Source organism: Rutidosis leptorrhynchoides, chromosome 2 (genome assembly GCF_046630445.1).
Source record: "Rutidosis leptorrhynchoides isolate AG116_Rl617_1_P2 chromosome 2, CSIRO_AGI_Rlap_v1, whole genome shotgun sequence".
In the NCBI taxonomy this organism is placed as follows: domain Eukaryota; kingdom Viridiplantae; phylum Streptophyta; class Magnoliopsida; order Asterales; family Asteraceae; genus Rutidosis; species Rutidosis leptorrhynchoides.
In genome coordinates this window covers 139,822,689-139,842,285 of record NC_092334.1, presented here as the reverse complement: position 1 = coordinate 139,842,285, position 19,597 = coordinate 139,822,689, and the positions used below count along the sequence as shown (strand labels likewise).

General features: G+C 34.2%; 1 protein-coding gene across 1 annotated transcript in view; it reads left to right on the top strand.

Moving 5' to 3' along the window:
* LOC139888301 (eukaryotic translation initiation factor 5A-like) overlaps positions 1-19,597 on the top strand; it is a 134,211-nt gene that overhangs the window by 61,145 nt on the left and 53,469 nt on the right. The window contains exons 3-5 of the mRNA XM_071871318.1: positions 10,960-11,003; positions 11,084-11,152; positions 16,118-16,123. Of these exons, the coding sequence (XP_071727419.1) occupies positions 10,960-11,003; positions 11,084-11,152; positions 16,118-16,123 (119 nt within the window). The remainder of the gene's footprint in view (positions 1-10,959; positions 11,004-11,083; positions 11,153-16,117; positions 16,124-19,597) is intronic.

The following is a 19,597-nucleotide window of genomic DNA, read 5'->3' as shown; positions in this document are numbered from 1 at the left end:
CCTTAACCATAAGAACGTGTTAGATAACGTATGATTTCATTGCGAGGTATTGACCTCTATATGCGACATTTTTAAAAAGGAAAACTGCATATATTATACATTACAAACCAAACCATTATTTTTGTTACAAGCTTTAGATAATAAAAAGATGATTATCGTTTAACGATAATCTTCGACTTACAAACTTTACAAATGATAATAACAACACGATTTCTAGCATATTTTACAACACACGTCCTCGGATATGCAGTTTTATTTTTGACAGATACACAACCTGAATGTACCATCTTTCTTCTTGACAAACAAAACAGGAGCTCCCCACGGTGATGTGCTTGGTCGAATGAAACCACGCTCTAAAAGTTCTTGTAATTGGCTTTGCAGTTCTTTCATCTCGCTGGGTGCGAGTCTGTAAGGAGCACGAGCTATTGGTGCAGCTCCTGGTACAAGATCTATTTGAAATTCAACGGATTGATGTGGGGGTAATCCCGGTAATTCTTTCAGAAATACATCAGGAAATTCTTTTGCGACGGGAACATCATTGATGCTCTTTTCTTCAGTTTGTACTTTCTCGACGTGTGCTAGAACAGCATAGCAACCTTTTCTTATTAGTTTTTGTGCCTTCAAATTACTAATAAGATGTAGCTTCGTGTTGCCCTTTTCTCCGTACACCATTAAGGGTTTTCCTTTTTCTCGTATAATGCGAATTGCATTTTTGTAACAAACGATCTCCGCTTTCACTTCTTTCAACCAGTCCATACCGATTATCACATCAAAACTCCCTAACTCTACTGGTATCAAATCAATCTTAAATGTTTCGCTAACCAGTTTAATTTCTCGATTCCGACATATATTATCTGCTGAAATTAATTTACCATTTGCTAATTCGAGTAAAAATTTACTATCCAAAGGTGTCAATGGACAACTTAATTTAGCACAAAAATCTCTACTCATATAGCTTCTATCCGCACCCGAATCAAATAAAACGTAAGCAGATTTATTGTCAATAAGAAACGTACCCGTAACAAGCTCCGGGTCTTCCTGTGCCTCTGTCGCATTAATATTGAAAACTCTTCCACGGCCTTGTCCATTCGTGTTCTCCTGGTTCGGGCAATTTCTAATAATGTGGCCCGATTTTCCACATTTATAACAAACTACATTGGCATAACTTGCTCCGACACTACTTGCTCCGCCATTACTCGTTCCGACACCATTTGTTCCTTTCGTTCTATTAACCCCTGGTCCGTAGACCTCACACTTCGCCGCGCTATGACCATTTCTTTTACACTTGTTGCAAAATTTGGTGCAGAACCCCGAGTGATTCTTTTCACACCTTTGGCATAGCTGCTTCTGATTGTTGTTGTTGTTGTTGCGGTTATTATTGTTGTTGGGATGATTGTTGTAGTTGCTGTTGTTGTTGTTGTTGTTGTTGTTGGGCCGTTTGTTGTAGTTGCGATTGATGTTGCGATTGTTGGGATAATTGTTGCGATTATTGTTGTAATTGCTGTTGTTGTTGTATTGGTGATTCTTATCACCGTTTTCCTCCCACTTTCTTTTGACTTGCTTCACATTGGCCTCTTCAGCAGTCTGTTCTTTAATTCTTTCTTCAATTTGGTTCACTAGTTTGTGAGCCATTCTACATGCCTGTTGTATGGAGGCGGGCTCGTGTGAACTTATATCTTCTTGGATTCTTTCCGGTAATCCTTTCACAAACGCGTCGATCTTCTCTTCCTCATCTTCGAATGCTCCCGGACACAATAGGCACAATTCTGTGAATTGTCTTTAATACGTGGTAATATCAAATCCTTGGGTTCGTAACCCTCTAAGTTCTGTCTTGAGCTTATTGACCTCGGTTCTGGGACGGTACTTCTCGTTCATCAAGTGCTTGAATGCTGACCACGGTAGTGCGTACGCATCGTCTTGTCCCACTTGCTCTAGATAGGTATTCCACCATGTTAACGCAGAACCTGTGAAGGTATGCGTAGCGTACTTTACTTTGTCCTCTTCAGTACACTTACTTATGGCAAACACCGATTCGACCTTCTCGGTCCACCGTTTCAATCCGATCGGTCCTTCGGTTCCATCAAATTCCAAAGGTTTGCAGGCAGTGAATTCTTTGTAGGTGCATCCTACACGATTTCCTGTACTGCTAGATCCAAGGTTATTGTTGGTATGTAGCGTAGCCTGTACTGCGGCTATGTTTGAAGCTAGAAAAGTACGGAATTCCTCTTCATTCATATTCACGGTGTGTCGAGTAGTCGGTGCCATTTCCTTCAAAATAGTTAAATGGAACAAGTTAATCATACAGAATATTAAGAGTAGTTAATAGTATTTCGTAGCATAATATGAACTCATTTATAAAAGCTTTTTCTTCATATTAGCGTTTTATAAGTTTAAATTCGGGTAGTACCTACCCGTTAAGTTCATACTTAGTAGCTAATATACAATTCAACTACTACAATTCTATATGAAAAACTGATTATAATAATATTTCGCGTTCAAACTTTTATACAATATTTTACAAACTTACAATACCGTTTATTTTACATAAAGCATGAAATATAGCACACAATAACTTTGATACAAGATAGTTGTGAAGATAATTCTAGCTAGTACACAAGTCGTTCAGCAAAGGCAATAAAGACACGTAATTCATACGTCCAGAAACAAGTCATGCATTCTGGTTTTACTAGGACTACTTCCCATCTTTGGTCTTGTGCAACATAACCGTTATGGCCGTTGATAAGACAGCGTGTTGTAACATCGTCAAAGGGACGAGGGTTACGTAATGTCCAACAGTCCCGTAATAATCTAAAAACCTCATTTCTTACCCCAATTACCGACTCCGTCACTTGTGGAAACGTTTTGTTTAATAGTTGTAGCCCGATGTTCTTGTTCTCACTTTGGTGAGAAGAGAACATTACTAATCCGTAAGCATAACATGCTTCTTTTTGTTGCATGTTAGCCGCTTTTTCTAAATCACGAAGTCCAATATTCGGATATATTGAGTCAAAATAATTTCTTAACCCGTTGCGTAAAATAGCATTTGGGTTCCCCGCAATATATGCGTCAAAGTAAACACATCGTAACTTATGGGTTTCCCAATGTGATATCCCCCATCTTTCAAACGAAAGTCTCTTATAAACCAAGACATTCTTGGAACGTTCTTCGAATGTCTTACAAACTGATCTCGCCTTAAATAGTTGTGCCGAGGAATTCTGGCCGACTCTAGACAAGATTTCATCAATCATGTCTCCGGGTAGGTCTCTTAAAATATTGGGTTGTCTATCCATTTTGTGTTTTTAAACTGTAAAATAGACAAGAGTTAGATTCATAAAAAAATACTTATTAATACAAGCAATTTTTACATATATCATAAAGCATAAGAACACTATATTACATATATTACATATATTACACCACACGAATACAACTATCTTATTCCGACTCGCTCGTTTCTTCTTCTTCGGTTTTGGTTCGTTTTGCCAAGTTTCTAGGGATATATGATGTTCCCCTAATACGAGCCGTCGTTGTCCACATTGGTTTAGAAAAACCTGGTGGTTTAGAGGTTCCCGGGTCATTGTTACAACTTAAGGACTTCGGGCGTTGACGATACATATAAAGTTCATCGGGGTTGGAATTAGATTTCTCTATTTTTATGCCCTTTCCCTTATTATTTTCTTTTGCCTTTTTAAATTCAGTTGGGGTAATTTCTATAACATCATCGGAATTCTCGTCGGAATCCGATTCATCGGAGAATTGGTAATCCTCCCAATATTTTGCTTCCTTGGCGGAAACACCATTGACCATAATTAACCTTGGTCGGTTGGTTGAGGATTTTCTTTTACTTAACCATTTTATTATTTCCCCCACCGGTTCTATTTCTTCATCCGGTTCCGATTCTTCTTCCGGTTCCGATTCTTCTTCCGGTTCCGACTCTTCTTCCGGTTCCTCTTCGGGAACTTGTGAATCAGTCCACGAATCATTCCAATTTACATTTGACTCTTCATTATTATTAGGTGAGTCAATGGGACTTGTTCTAGAGGTAGACATCTATCACATAATATCAAACGTGTTAAGAGATTAATATATCACATAATATTCACATGTTAAAATATATAGTTTCCAACAAAATTTGTTAAGCAATCATTTTTCAAGTAAACACGGTCGAAGTCCAGACTCACTAATGCATCCTAACAAACTCGATAAGACACACTAATGCAAAATTCTGGTTCTCTAAGACCAACGCTCGGATACCAACTGAAATGTCCCGTTCTTATTGATTAAAAACGTTCCATATTAATTGATTTCGTTGCGAGGTTTTGACCTCTATATGAGACGTTTTTCAAAGACTGCATTCATTTTAAAACAAACCATAACCTTTATTTCATCAATAAAGGTTTAAAAAGCTTTACGTAGATTATCAAATAATGATAATCTAAAATATCCTGTTTACACACGACCATTACATAATGGTTTACAATACAAATATGTTACAACAAAATAAGTTTCTTGAATGCAGTTTTTACATAATATCATACAAGCATGGACTCCAAATCTCGTCCTTATTTAAGTATGCGACAGCGGAAGCTCTTAATAATCACCTGAGAATAAACATGCTTAAAACGTCAACAAAAATGTTGGTGAGTTATAGGTTTAACCTATATATATCAAATCATAATAATAGACCACAAGATTTCATATTTCAATACACATTCCATACATAGAGATAAAAATCATTCATATGGTGAACACCTGGTAACCGACATTAACAAGATGCATATATAAGAATATCCCCATCATTCCGGGACACCCTTCGGATATGATATAAATTTCGAAGTACTAAAGCATCCGGTACTTTGGATGGGGCTTGTTGGGCCCGATAGATCTATCTTTAGGATTCGCGTCAATTAGGGTGTCTGTTCCCTAATTCTTAGATTACCAGACTTAATAAAAAGGGGCATATTCGATTTCGATAATTCAACCATAGAATGTAGTTTCACGTACTTGTGTCTATTTTGTAAATCATTTATAAAACCTGCATGTATTCTCATCCCAAAAATATTAGATTTTAAAAGTGGGACTCTAACTCACTTTCACAGATTTTTACTTCGTCGGGAAGTAAGACTTGGCCACTGGTTGATTCACAAACCTATAAAAATATATACATATATATCAAAGTATGTTTAAAATATATTTACAACACTTTTAATATATTTTGATGTTTTAAGTTTATTAAGTCAGCTGTCCTCGTTAGTAACCTACAACTAGTTGTTCACAGTTAGATGTACAGAAATAAATCGATAAATATTATCTTGAATCAATCCACGACCCAGTGTATACGTATCTCAGTATTGATCACAACTCAAACTATATATATTTTGGAATCAACCTCAACCCTGTATAGCTAACTCCAACATTCACATATAGAGTGTCTATGGTTGTTCCGAAATATATATAGATGTGTCGACATGATAGGTCGAAACATTGTATACGTGTCTATGGTATCTCAAGATTACATAATATACAATACAAGTTGATTAAGTTATGGTTGGAATAGATTTGTTACCAATTTTCATGTAGCTAAAATGAGAAAAATTATCCAATCTTGTTTTACCCATAAATTCTTCATTTTAAATCCGTTTTGAATGAATCAAATTGCTATGGTTTCATATTGAACTCTATTTTATGAATCTAAACAGAAAAGTATAGGTTTATAGTCGGAAAAATAAGTTACAAGTCGTTTTTGTAAAGGTAGTCATTTCAGTCGAAAGAACGACGTCTAGATGACCATTTTAGAAAATATACTTCCACTTTGAGTTTAACCATAATTTTTGGATATAGTTTCATGTTCATAATAAAAATCATTTTCTCAGAATAACAACTTTTAAATCAAAGTTTATCATAGTTTTTAATTAACTAACCCAAAACAGCCCGCGGTGTTACTACAACGGCGTAAATCCGGTTTTACGGTATTTTTCGTGTTTTCAGGTTTTAAATCATTAAGTTAGCATATCATATAGATATAGAACATGTGTTTAGTTGATTTTAAAAGTCAAGTTAGAAGGATTAACTTTTGTTTGCGAACAAGTTTAGAATTAACTAAACTATGTTCTAGTGATTACAAGTTTAAACCTTCGAATAAGATAGCTTTATATGTATGAATCGAATGATGTTATGAACATCATTACTACCTTAAGTTCCTTGGATAAACCTACTGGAAAAGAGAAAAATGGATCTAGCTTCAATGGATCCTTGGATGGCTCGAAGTTCTTGAAGCAAAATCATGACACGAAAACAAGTTCAAGTAAGATCATCACTTGAAATAAGATTGTTATAGTTATAGAAATTGAACCAAAGTTTGAATATGATTATTACCTTGTATTAGAATGATAACCTACTGTAAGAAACAAAGATTTCTTGAGGTTGGATGATCACCTTACAAGATTGGAAGTGAGCTAGCAAACTTGAAAGTATTCTTGATTTTATGAAACTAGAACTTTTGGAATTTATGAAGAACACTTAGAACTTGAAGATAGAACTTGAGAGAGATCAATTAGATGAAGAAAATTGAAGAATGAAAGTGTTTGTAGGTGTTTTTGGTCGTTGGTGTATGGATTAGATATAAAGGATATGTAATTTTGTTTTCATGTAAATAAGTCATGAATGATTACTCATATTTTTGTAATTTTATGAGATATTTCATGCTAGTTGCCAAATGATGGTTCCCACATGTGTTAGGTGACTCACATGGGCTGCTAAGAGCTGATCATTGGAGTGTATATACCAATAGTACATACATCTAAAAGTTGTGTATTGTACGAGTACGAATACGGGTGCATACGAGTAGAATTGTTGATGAAACTGAACGAGGATGTAATTGTAAGCCTTTTTGTTAAGTAGAAGTATTTTGATAAGTGTCTTGAAGTCTTTCAAAAGTGTATGAATACATATTAAAACACTACATGTATATACACTTTAACTGAGTCGTTAAGTCATCGTTAGTCGTTACATGTAAATGTTGTTTTGAAACCTTTAGGTTAACGATCTTGTTAAATGTTGTTAACCCAATGTTTATAATATCCAAAGAGATTTTAAATTATTATATTATCATGATATTATGATGTACGAATATCTATTAATATGATATATATACATTAAATGTCGTTACAACGATAATCGTTACATATATGTCTCGTTTCAAAATCATTAAGTTAGTAGTCTTGTTTTTACATATGTAGTTCATTGTTAATATACTTAATGATATGTTTACTTATCATAATATCATGTTAACTATATATATAACCATATATATGTCATCATATAGTTTTTACAAGTTTTAACGTTCGTGAATCACCGGTCAACTTGGGTGGTCAATTGTCTATATGAAACCTATTTTAATTAATCAAGTCTTAACAAGTTTGATTGCTTAATCATGTTGGAAACATTTAATCATGTAAATATCAATCTCAATTAATATATATAAACATGGAAAAGTTCGGGTCACTACACTTTGGACAAAATAAAGATGATTATCGTTTAGCGATAATCTTCGACTTACAAACTTTTCAAATGATGATAACAACACGATTTCTAGCATATTTTACAACACAAGTTCTTGGATATGCAGTCTTATTTTTGACACAAATATGCGTACGCAAGATCCTGCTCAAATTCAACATAATGCAGCGGAAACTTCTAATTATCACCTGAGAATAAACATGTTTAAAACGTCAACATAAAGTTGGTGAGATATAGGTTTAGTGCCGGCAGCAATATATATATAGACCACAAGATTTCGTATATAAACAGTTTAATAAAAATATTCTAAGTGGTTGAGCACTTGGTAACCATACTTAACAATTAATCACGTCGCATATTCCCTTTAATATGAAATCTTACTACACTGTACCAAGTATAGTCACGAAATGAAGTACTGTGCAACCGTTGAATACTGGTCGTCCAGTCCGGTTGGGGTTGTCAAGCCCGATAGATCTATCAACAGGATTCGCGTTTACAATACAGCTGTAAATATTAGTTACCAAGCTACAGGGAAGTATGCCAGTGGTACAACTCAACGTAGAATATATTTTTCAGTTACTTGTGTCCATAACGTAAAACATAAAATACATGTATTCTCATCCCGAAATATTTAGAGTTTAAAAGTGGGACTATATACTCACTTTCGTCTTGAAGATATATATATTTTGACTTGGTCTCCCGGTTGATATCACGAACCTATCCATATATAATATATCAATACCTTTTCTTTTTAAACAACGTCACATATATATACTTGTTATACTTTTAATACTTTTTATAATTCCTTAGTCCGTAGTTAGCAGTTCGTTGTTAGTAATTCAATTTTAATGGTTCATATTTAGATGTTTAATAAACCCCCAACGAAATAAATAAAACCCCCAACGTATATGTATTGGTCGAGATTAATCTTGACCCACGGTACTGGTGTTGTCAAATGACGTGTTGCGTACATAAAGTACCGGTGTTGTCAAATGACGTGTTGCGTACAAACATGGGATCTTATGATTAATCTTCTCGTGTTGTTTACGGGTGATCCTGAACCATATAAAATTGAATTATGAGTACATATATATAAAATATCATGTTATCTTAAAAAGATGTGATTTATTTTAATTTTCTCCAATTAATCCCGAAGTTAAACTAGTCTTGGATAGCCAATTTTGTTTCGGTCATAGTTTCTTCGTTACAACTCCGTTTTCGTTGATTCAACTTGCCATCTCCTTGGATCGAGTTACTCTTTAAGACTATGAACTTTAAATATCTTAGTTTGTATTCAAAATCACACGGCATAGGTGAAACTTTAGTGAAACTTATGAAGTTAAACCTTTTCCTTTATGTAGGCAACCTTAAATGATTATTTTTCTAAAAATACTTATACTTTGAATTAAATCATGAAATTTTTATGTGTTACCATATTCATAGTAAAAATCATTTTTCCAGAACATAAACCTTCAATTCAAAGTTTAAGATGGTTTTTAATTATCCAACCCAAAACAGCCCCCGGTTACACTCCGACGTCGTAAAAACAGTTTTTAAGGTGTTCTTTGAAAAACCAAGTTATACCTTGTTAAATTAGCATATATTTAAGTTATATTACAGGTCTTGAAGTATTTTAAAAGTTAAGTTAGAAGGATCTATTTAGTTTGCAAACAAGTTTGAAAACATTCAAACTATGTTCTTGTTGTTAAAATTGTATACCACAAAATATGATAGCTATATATATATGAATCGAATAAGGTTATGAACATAGATACTACCTCAAGTTCCTTGGACAAGGTTTCTGTAAAAGAGGAGTAAGAACCTAGAACCAAAAGGGTGATGGAATTGGATGAAAGATTGGAAGTAAGTTTGTGTTCTTGGAAGGATTTCTTGAAGTGTTTTTGTAAGGTTTTCTTATGAGATTTAAGTGTTGTTTTTGAAGCTAAATGATGGAGAAAATGCTTGGAGATGATCAAGTATGAAGTTAAGAGTATTTTGAGAGAGAAATGGAAGTGTAAGTATGAGAAAATGGGGTGAAGAAATGGTGTGCATGCATAAAAACGTTTTTAGGTTATAAAGGAAAAAAAAGATACCTAACTTTGTTTTCTTGCTAAATAATTCATGCTACTTGACAAATGGTTGGTTCCACATGTTTCTTAATCATTTAAGGCTGCTAAGGAGCAGATTTTTATTGGTATATACCAATAGTAAATACATCTAGAAGCTGCGTATGATACGAGTACATATACTCTAGATATACGTATAGAAATTTTGTGAAAAATGGAATGAGGATTCAAACATAGCTATCTTTTGTGAATACACTTATATGGTTTTATGTATTTAAATTCTTAAAAGTGATTAAATTCATTACTTATACGATATATGTATAAACATTATAGGTCATAAGTATTTAAGTCAAATAACGTTGCGTATGGTTATCGTTTTGAAAACTTAAGTTAGTAGTTTCAAAATATACATATAACTTATTGTTATTAATACAAAATGAGATATTAAAACATTCTTAGATCATGTTAAATATGTATATATACATATATATACACAAACGTATAATTATCATATGTTATATAGTTCGTGATATCATCGGTCAAACTAGACGGTCAAACGTTGTGTAAAACTCTTTTCAAAAACATAAATCTCAACAATTTGGATTGCTTATCATGTTGGTAAGGTTTAATTTATGTAAATATTAATCTTACAAGTATAGAATGATCGAAAAAGTGCGGGTCATTACACGATCAGAACGCCAACTTAGGGTTTCTTTTATACCGTTCCACTGATCTTCGGTACGGAGATATGTGGCGGACAATTCCGGAACACAGTCATCTTCATAAAACAATACGTTCGTGTGTTCGAACGGAACATTTTCTTTCAAAAAGGTTAAAAGCTCATCTAAACCAACGTCGTGAACGTCAATGTTTTTGAACGTAGCTTTTGAACCACCCGTATAATCATAAACTTTCATTTCATTACGAAATTCACTTCCGTAATACACTTCGATTGAGACAATCATCGGCAAAAGGGTCATCCTTTTGAGTTTGGAAGTGTGATAGTGCAGTTTAAGTGTTGGATGTGTGTTAGATATGTGTTCAATATGTGTTAAGGATGAGGTATAAGTAGGCAAATCGAACGGTCATCCCAAAATGTATTTCCAAATGATTTGTCATCCCCAAAGGTATCCCAGACGATTTGTCGTCCGGAGAAAAAAGCCCGCGAAAACTATTCTCTTTTGGAGCCAATTTTTTACGGCACAATAATTGGATCCAATCTTTCTGGACGACATTGGGTCGTCCGGGAAACTCTGGTCAAACAATCAGGAAAAAGCAAACAGAAAAGGCAATAAATTTTGTCGGTTTGTGGCTTTTTGCGAACGACTTTAGTCGTCCGGAAAGGTCCTGTCCGGAAAAATCGTTTTTCTTGTAGTGTATACTGATTACCATCTTATTGATATCTGTGAAGATGGATCTGTATGGTTCATTTTATACAGGCTTGTTATGTGAATTAGTAGAATATAGAATGTTACACTTACCTTTTTAAACTATCTCAGGTGATTTTGTTGACTGAAAAAGGCGACATCAAAGATGACCTAAAGCTCCCAACTGATGATGCTCGCCTGGCACAGCATTTTCTTTTTTAGAACTTTTGAATCTCCCCACACTTAGGTAGATGTGGTGTCGAAATTGTTATTAACTTCATCGTCAATTTCTTTTGGACCGTAATGAACTTGCATATCTGTGACTTTTGCTTTAAGCCATTGGTCGGATTCCTGTGTAATATCCACAAATTCAACTAGTTTCGCCTTTTCTTTAGGCGATAGATTGGATACTAACCGGATACATAACTTAAAGTTCCACTTAATTCTAGCATCGCGAATTCGTTTAATAAGTTTCTTCATTGAACTATTAATAACGGGGTCATTTAATTTTGTATCAACAACGGGGTTCTTTGTTATCAGGTCATCATTAGGTGTTACTTCATTTTCCCCACACTTAGGCATTTTATTATTGTTAAGCACTACCGTTGGAGTTGGTAAAACAATGTGGTTCTTACCAATCGTTTTTGTTGGTTCAACGGTTTTGGTTGGTGGATATTTTGACTTTCGACTCACAAAGTTGATCGATTTTTCATTATTACTAAGTGTCATTCTACTTTTTCTTACATCAAATAACACCCCGGTGGACGCTAAGAATGGTCGACCTAAAATTAGAGGAATGTTTGGGTCCTCTTCTATGTCAATGACAATAAATTCGACTAAAAAGGTTAAATTACCCACTTGAACGGGTAGGTTGTCAGCAATTCCAACTGGGTACCTAATAGTTTGATCAAAGAGTCGAACACTTATCTCTGTTGGACTTAACTCACCTACTCCAAGTCTCTTTTATAATGAAAGAGGCATAACACTCACACTTGCACCTAAATCAGCTAGTGCATCATACATGACACAATCACTAAGTAGACAAGGAACAATAAATTCACCCAGATCACCTACCCTAGGTGGAGGTTTTGGTGTAACTGTCTTCACCGGGTTTATCTTTACGGTTTTTGTTTCTTGCACTTTCTTATTTTTCTTCTTCTTTCCAGAGGTATCACAAACTTTATTACCTATTACTTGCTCATACTCAACTCCTTTTCTTGGAAACGGGATGGGTGGTCTATATGGTGCCACCACTGGCTTTACATACTCGGGTGGTGGTGGTGGTGTTGTAACTTCTTCATTGTTACTCACATCGAAAACCTTTCCATCTTCTGGTGCTGGTTTTTCAGAATTTGTTGACACCATATTAACATTCTCATTCCGAGGATTTACTTCAGTATCACTCGGTAGCTTTCCTTGTTCCCTCTCACTTATCATGCTAGCAAAAGTACCTACGTGTTTTTCTAGATTCAAAATGGAAGCTTGTTGAGTTTTTAATGACTGATCAAGCCTCTCATTTGTTTGGGTTTGAGATGTAATAAATTATGTTTGAGATTCCATTAGCTTTGCCATCATTTCTTCTAGATTTGACTTTTTCTCTTCGGTTTGTTGTGGTGGTTTATAGAAGCTAGATCTTTGTTGATTGAAAGTGTTGTTTTGAGTTGGTTGGTTATTCGGACCTTGTTGGTTGTACGAGTTATTGTTGGGTCCATTTGGATTGTAAAGAATGTTTTGATTTCGATTAAAGTTTGGCCTTGGCGGTTGATAATTATTTTGATAATTATTTACCGGCCTTTGGTTCATGTAGGAAACAATTTCTCGTTGTTCCATCGTTTGTTCAACATTACAATCTTTCGTTAAGTGTGGTCCACCGCATTGCTCACAAATGATTCGTATTGTGTGAATATCTTTAGTCATCTTTTCCATTCGTCTCTCGAAAGCATCTATTTTTGCGGAAACAGAATCAAAGTCATGGCTAGAATCGGCTCTAGCCGCTTTAGATGAACGAAAGATATCTTTTTCCTGATGCCACTTATGTGAGTGGGAGGCTGTGTTATCAATAATTTTGTGAGCTTCAGTTGCGGTTTTCTTCATAATAGAACTACCAGCTGCTGTGTCGATGTCTTTTCGTGTAGCAACGTCGACACGTTGGTAGAATATTTGTACTATTTAATAAGTATCTAAACCGTGTTGAGGACATCCTCTCAACAATTTTTCAAAACTTGTCCACGCCTCATATAGAGTTTCATTTGGCTTTTGCGTGAACGTAACAATTTCTCCTTGAAGTCTTACGGCTTTAGATGCTGGAAAGAATCTTTTAAGAAAATTTTCAACTAAGACATCCCATGTGTCAATCGCTCCTTCAGGTAACGATTCTAACCAATCTTTGGCTTCTCCCTTTAAAGTCCAGGGAAACAACATGATATAGATCTGTTCATCCTCAACTTCTCTGATTTTAAATAGAGTACAGATCCTATTAAAGGTTCAAAGATGTTCGTTTGGTTCTTCTTTTGGCGTACCACTATATTGGCATTAATTAGTTACCATGTGTAGGATTTGTCCTTTGATTTCATAATCTGGCACATTAATTTCTGGCTTAATAATGGCGTGTCCTTGGCCAGTGCGTTTAGTGTAGTGACCCGAACTTTTCCATGTTTATATATATTAAATGAAATTTATATTTACATGATTAAGTGTTTCCAACATGTTAAGCAATCAAACTTGTTAAGACTTGATTAATTGAAATAGGTTTCATATAGACAATTGACCACCCAAGTTGACCGGTGATTCACGAACGTTAAAACTTGTAAAAACTATATGATGTCATATATATGGAAATATATATAGTTAACATGATATTATGATAAGTAAAAATTTCATTAAGTATATTAACAATGAACTACATATGTAAAAACAAGACTACTAACTTAATGATTTCGAAACGAGGCATATATGTAACGATTATCGTTGTAACAACATTTAACTGTATATATATCGTACGAAGATATATTAATATATCATAATATCATGATAATGTAATAATTTAACATCTCTTTAGATATAATAAATAATGGGTTAACAACATTTAACAAGATCGTTAACCTAAAGGTTTCAAAACAACATTTACATGTAACAACTAACGATGACTTAACGACTCAGTTAAAATGTATATAAATGTAGCGTTTTAATATGTATTCATACACTTTTTAAAGACTTCAAGACACTTATCAAAATACTTCTACTTAACAAAAATGCTTACAATTACATCCTCGTTCAGTTTCATCAACAATTCTACTCGTATGCACCCGTATTCGTACTCGTACAATACACAGCTTCTAAATGTATGTACTATTGGTATATACACTCTAATGATCAGCTCTTAGCAGCCCATGTGAGTCACCTAACACATGTGGGAACCATCATTTGGCAACTAGCATGAAATATCTCATAAAATTACAAAAATATTAGTAATCATTCATGACTTATTTACATGTAAACAAAATTACACATCCTTTATATCTAATCCAGATACCAACGACCAAAAACACATACAAACACTTTCATTCTTCAATTTTCTTCATCTAATTGATCTCTCTCAAGTTCTATCTTCAAGTTCTAAGTTTTCTTCATAAATTCTATAAGTTATAGTTTCATAAAATCAAGAATACTTCCAAGTTTGCTAGCTTACTTCCAATCTTGCAAATCCACTTTGAGTGATCATCAAACCTCAAGAAATATTTATTATTTACTGTAAGATATCTTTCTAATATAAGGTAATACTCATATTCAAACTTTGATTCAATTTCTATAACTTTAACAATCTTATTTCGAGTGGAAATCTTACTTGAACTTGTTTTCATGTCATGATTTTGCTTCAAGAACTTTCAAGCCATCCAAGGATCCTTTGAAGCTAGATCTATTTTTCTCATTTTCAGTAGGTTTATCCACAAAACCTGAGGTAGTAATGATGTTCAAAACATCACTCGATTCATATATATAAAACTACCTTATTCGAAGGTTTAAACTTGAAATCACTAGAACATAGTTTAGTTAATTCTAAACTTGTTCGCAAACAAAAGTTAATCCTTCTAACATGACTTTTAAAATCAACTAGACACATGTTCTATATCTATATGATATGCTAACTTAATGATTTAAAACCTGGAAACACGAAAACCACCGTAAAACCAGATATGCGCCGTCGTAGTAACACCGCGGGCTGTTTTGGGTTAGTTAATTAAAAACTATAATAAACTTTGATTTAAAAGTTGTTCTGCTAGGAAAATGATTTTTTTATGAACATGAAACTATATCCAAAAATCATGGTTAAACTCAAAATGGAAGTATGTTTTTCAAAATGGTCATCAAGACGTCGTTCTTTCGACTGAAATGACTACCTCTTACAAAAATGACTTGTAACTTATATTTCTGACTATAAACCTATACTTTTTCTGTTTTGATTCATAAAATAGAGTTTAATATGAAACTATAGCAATTTGATTCAATCAAAACCGATTTAAAACGAAGAAGTTATGGGTAAAACAAGATTGGATATTTTTTTATTGTTGTAGCTACGGGAAATATTGTAACAATTGTATACAAACCATATCCTAGCTAACTTATATTGTATTATACATGTATTCTAATATATTATGTAATCTTGGGATACCATAGACACGTATGCAAATGTTTTGACATATCATATCGACCCATGTATATATATTATTTGGAACAACCATAGACACTCTATATGCAGTAATGTTAGAGTTAGCTATACAGGGTTGAGGTTGATTCTAAAAATATATATACTTTGAGTTGTGATCTAGCCTGAGACGTGTATACACTGGGTCGTGGATTGATCCAAGATAATATATATCGATTTATTTCTGTACATCTAACTATGGACAACTAGTTGTAGGTTGCTAACGAGGACAGCTGACTTAATAAACTTAAAACATTAAAACGTATTAAAAATGTTGTAAATATATTTTGAACATATTTTGATATATATGTACATATTTGTTATAGGTTCGTGAATCGACCAATGGCCAAGTCTTACTTCCCGACGAAGTAAAAATCTGTGAAAGTGAGTTATAGTCCCACTTTTAAAATCTAATATTTTGGGATGAGAATACATGCAAATTTTATAAATGTTTTACGAAATAGACACAAGTAAATGAAACTACATTATATGGGTGAATGATCAAAGCCGAATATGCCCCTTTTTAGCTTGGTAGCTTAAGAATTTGGGAACAGACCCCCAAATTGACGCGAATCCTAAAGATAGATCTATCGGGCCCAACAAGCCCCATTCTGGAATTTGGAATGCTTTAGTACTTCGATTTTATCATGTCCGATGGGTGTCCCGAAATGATGGGGATATTCTATATGCATCTTGTTAATGTCGGTTACTAGGTGTTCACCATATAAATGAATTTTATCTCTATGTATGGGATGTATATTGAAATATGAAATCTTGTGGTCTATTATTATGATTTGATAATATATAGGTTAAACCTATAACTCACCAACATTTTTTGTTGACGTTTTAAGCATGTTTATTCTTAGGTGATTATTAAGAGCTTCCGCTGTTGCATACTAAAATAAGGACAAGATTTGGAGTCCAGGCTTGTATGATATTGTGTAAAAACTGCATTCAAGAAACTTATTTTTGATGTAATATATTCTTAATGTAAACCATTATGTAATGGTCGTGTGTAAATGGTATATTTTAGATTATCATTATTTGATAATCTATGTAATGCTTTTTAAACCTTTATCGATAAAATAAAGGTTATGGTTGTTTTAAAAATGAATGCAGTCTTTGAAAAACGTCTCATATAGAGGTCAAAACCTCGCGACGAAATCAATTAATATGGAACGTTTATAATAAATATGAACGGGACATTTCAGTTGGTATCCGAGCGTTGGTCTTAGAGAACAAGAAATTTGCATTAGTGTGTCTTATCGAGTTTGTTAGGATACATTAGTGAGTCTGGACTTCGACCGTGTTTTCTTTAAAAACGATCGCTTAACACTTTTGTTGGAAACTATATATTATTAACATGTAAATATTATGTGATATATTAACCTCTTAATGTGTTTGATATTGTGTGATAGATGTCTACCACTAGTACAAATCCCATCGACTCACCTAATAATAATGAAGAGTCGAATATAATTTGAGAAGATTCACAAATTCCCGAAGAGGAACCGGAAGAAGAGGAACCAGAAGAAGAGGAATTAGAAGAGGAGGAACCGGAAGAAGAAGAGGTGTCGGAGGAAGAAATATTGATACCTACAGTAAATCGATTAAATAAAAGAAAATCATCAACCAACGGACCAAAGTTAAAAATGGTCAATGGTGTTTCTGGCGAGGAAGCAAAATATTGGGAAGATTACCAATTTTTCGATGAATCGGATCCCGATGAGGATTCCGATGATGTTATAGAAATTACCTCGACCCAATTTAATATGGCAAAAGAAAATAATAAGGGAAAAGGTATAAAAATAGAGAAACCTGATTCCAACCCCGATGAACTTTATATGTATCGGCAACGTCCGTATTTCCTAAATTGTAACAATTACCCGGGAACCTCTAAACCACTAGGTTTTTCTAAACCATTGTGGAAGACGACGGCTCGTATTAGAGGAACATCATATATCCCTAGAAAATTAGGAAAATGAACCAAGTCCGAAGAAGAAGAAACCAGTGATTCAGATTAGAGGGTTGTAATCATGTTGTGTATTATATGTATTGTAGTGTGCTTGTACTTTTATGTTCTATGTAAAAATTGCTTGTATTGTTTGTTAATTATCTTTTACGGATCTAATCCTTGTCTATTTTATAGTATAAAAACCCAAAATGGACGTTAAGGATAGACAACCAAAAATTTTAGAAGACCTACCAGGAGATATGATTGATGAAATCTTGTCTAGAGTCGGGCAGAATTCATCAGCACAATTAGTTACGGCAAAATTAGTTTGTCAAACGTTTGAAGGACATTCCAGGCATGCCTTAGTATATGAAAGGCTTTCCTTTGAAAGATGGGGTATATCACATTGGGGAGACTTTAAGTTACGCCAATTTTTCTTTAAGGCATTTAGTGCGGGAAACCCAGATGCAATTTTACGCTACGGGTTACGAACCTATTTTGACTCAACATATCCCAACATAGGACTCCGTTCTTTAGAAAGAGCTTCTAACATGCAACATAAAGAAGCATGTTATGCTTACGGGTTAATAATGTCCGCTTCTCATCAAATGGAGAAAAAGAACATTGGGTTGGAAGTTTTAAATAAAACATTTTCACAAGTGACGGAATCAGTAGTTGGAGTAAGAAACAAGGTTTTTAGATTGCTACGAGGCTGTTGGGCATTACGAAACCCTCGTCCTTTTGACGACATAACAACATGCTGCCTAGCCAGTGGTCATAATGGTTATTTTCCATAAGATCAAGGATGGGAAGTCATCTTAGTAAAACCAGAATGCATGACTTATTTCCGGACTTATGAATTATGTGTCTTTATTTCTTTTGCTGAACAACTTGCGTATTAACTAGAATTGCCTTTATAGCTGCCGGGTAGCAAAGTTATTATGTGCTATATTTCATCCTATATGTATAATAGCGGTATTGTAAGTTTGTAATATTTTGTATAAAGTTTGAACGTGAAATATTATTGTAATAAGTATGAACTTAACGGGTAGGTACTATACGAATTAAAACTATAAAATGCTAATATGAAGAAAAAGCTTTTATAAATAAGTTCATATAATGCTACGAGATACTATTGACTACTCTTAAATTCTATATGATTAACTCAATTCTTTTGGCTATTTTTGAAGGAAATGGCACCAGCGACTCGTCAGAATTTGAACATGAGCGAGGAAGACTTCTTTGTTTTCCTTGCAGCAAACATAGCCGTAGTACAGGCTGCGATGCAAAATAACAATAACTCTGGATCTAGCAGTGGAACTAATTCCACAAGAAATCGTGTAGGATGCTCCTACAAAGAATTCACTTCCTGCAAACCTTTAGAATTTGATGGAACTGAAGGACCAATTGGATTGAAACGGTGGACCGAGAAAGTCGAATCGGTGTTTGCCATAAGTAAGTGTACTGAAGAGGACAAAGTTAAGTATGCTACACATACCTTCACAGGTACTGCGTTAACGTGGTGGAACACCTATCTTGAACAGGTAGGACAAAATGCTGCTTACGCACTACCGTGGTCGGCATTCAAGCAATTGATGAACGAGCAGTACCGTCCTAGAAACGAAGTCAATAAGCTCAAGGTATAGCTTAGAGAGTTACGAACACAAGGGTTCGTGTGACACCGCTAATTATTTTTTTAAAATACGTGGCGGAAGCATAATATTAATTAAATACGATATCAACAATTGTACAAACCGATGTCACGTGTCATTAAAACAAATTACATATTAACAGGAAAAGACGTAAATACATTAAGTTTTTAAAAGTACACGGTTCATATTCTAAAAGACCACATCAGAGTTAACCCTGTCAAACATAACATCACCATGCACGTCTTCTCCCAAAAAGCACAATCTACAAAAGCTATCAACCTGCAGGGAGGAGATGGAGGGGAATTAGCACGAAGCTAAGTGAGTACGACTAACTACAG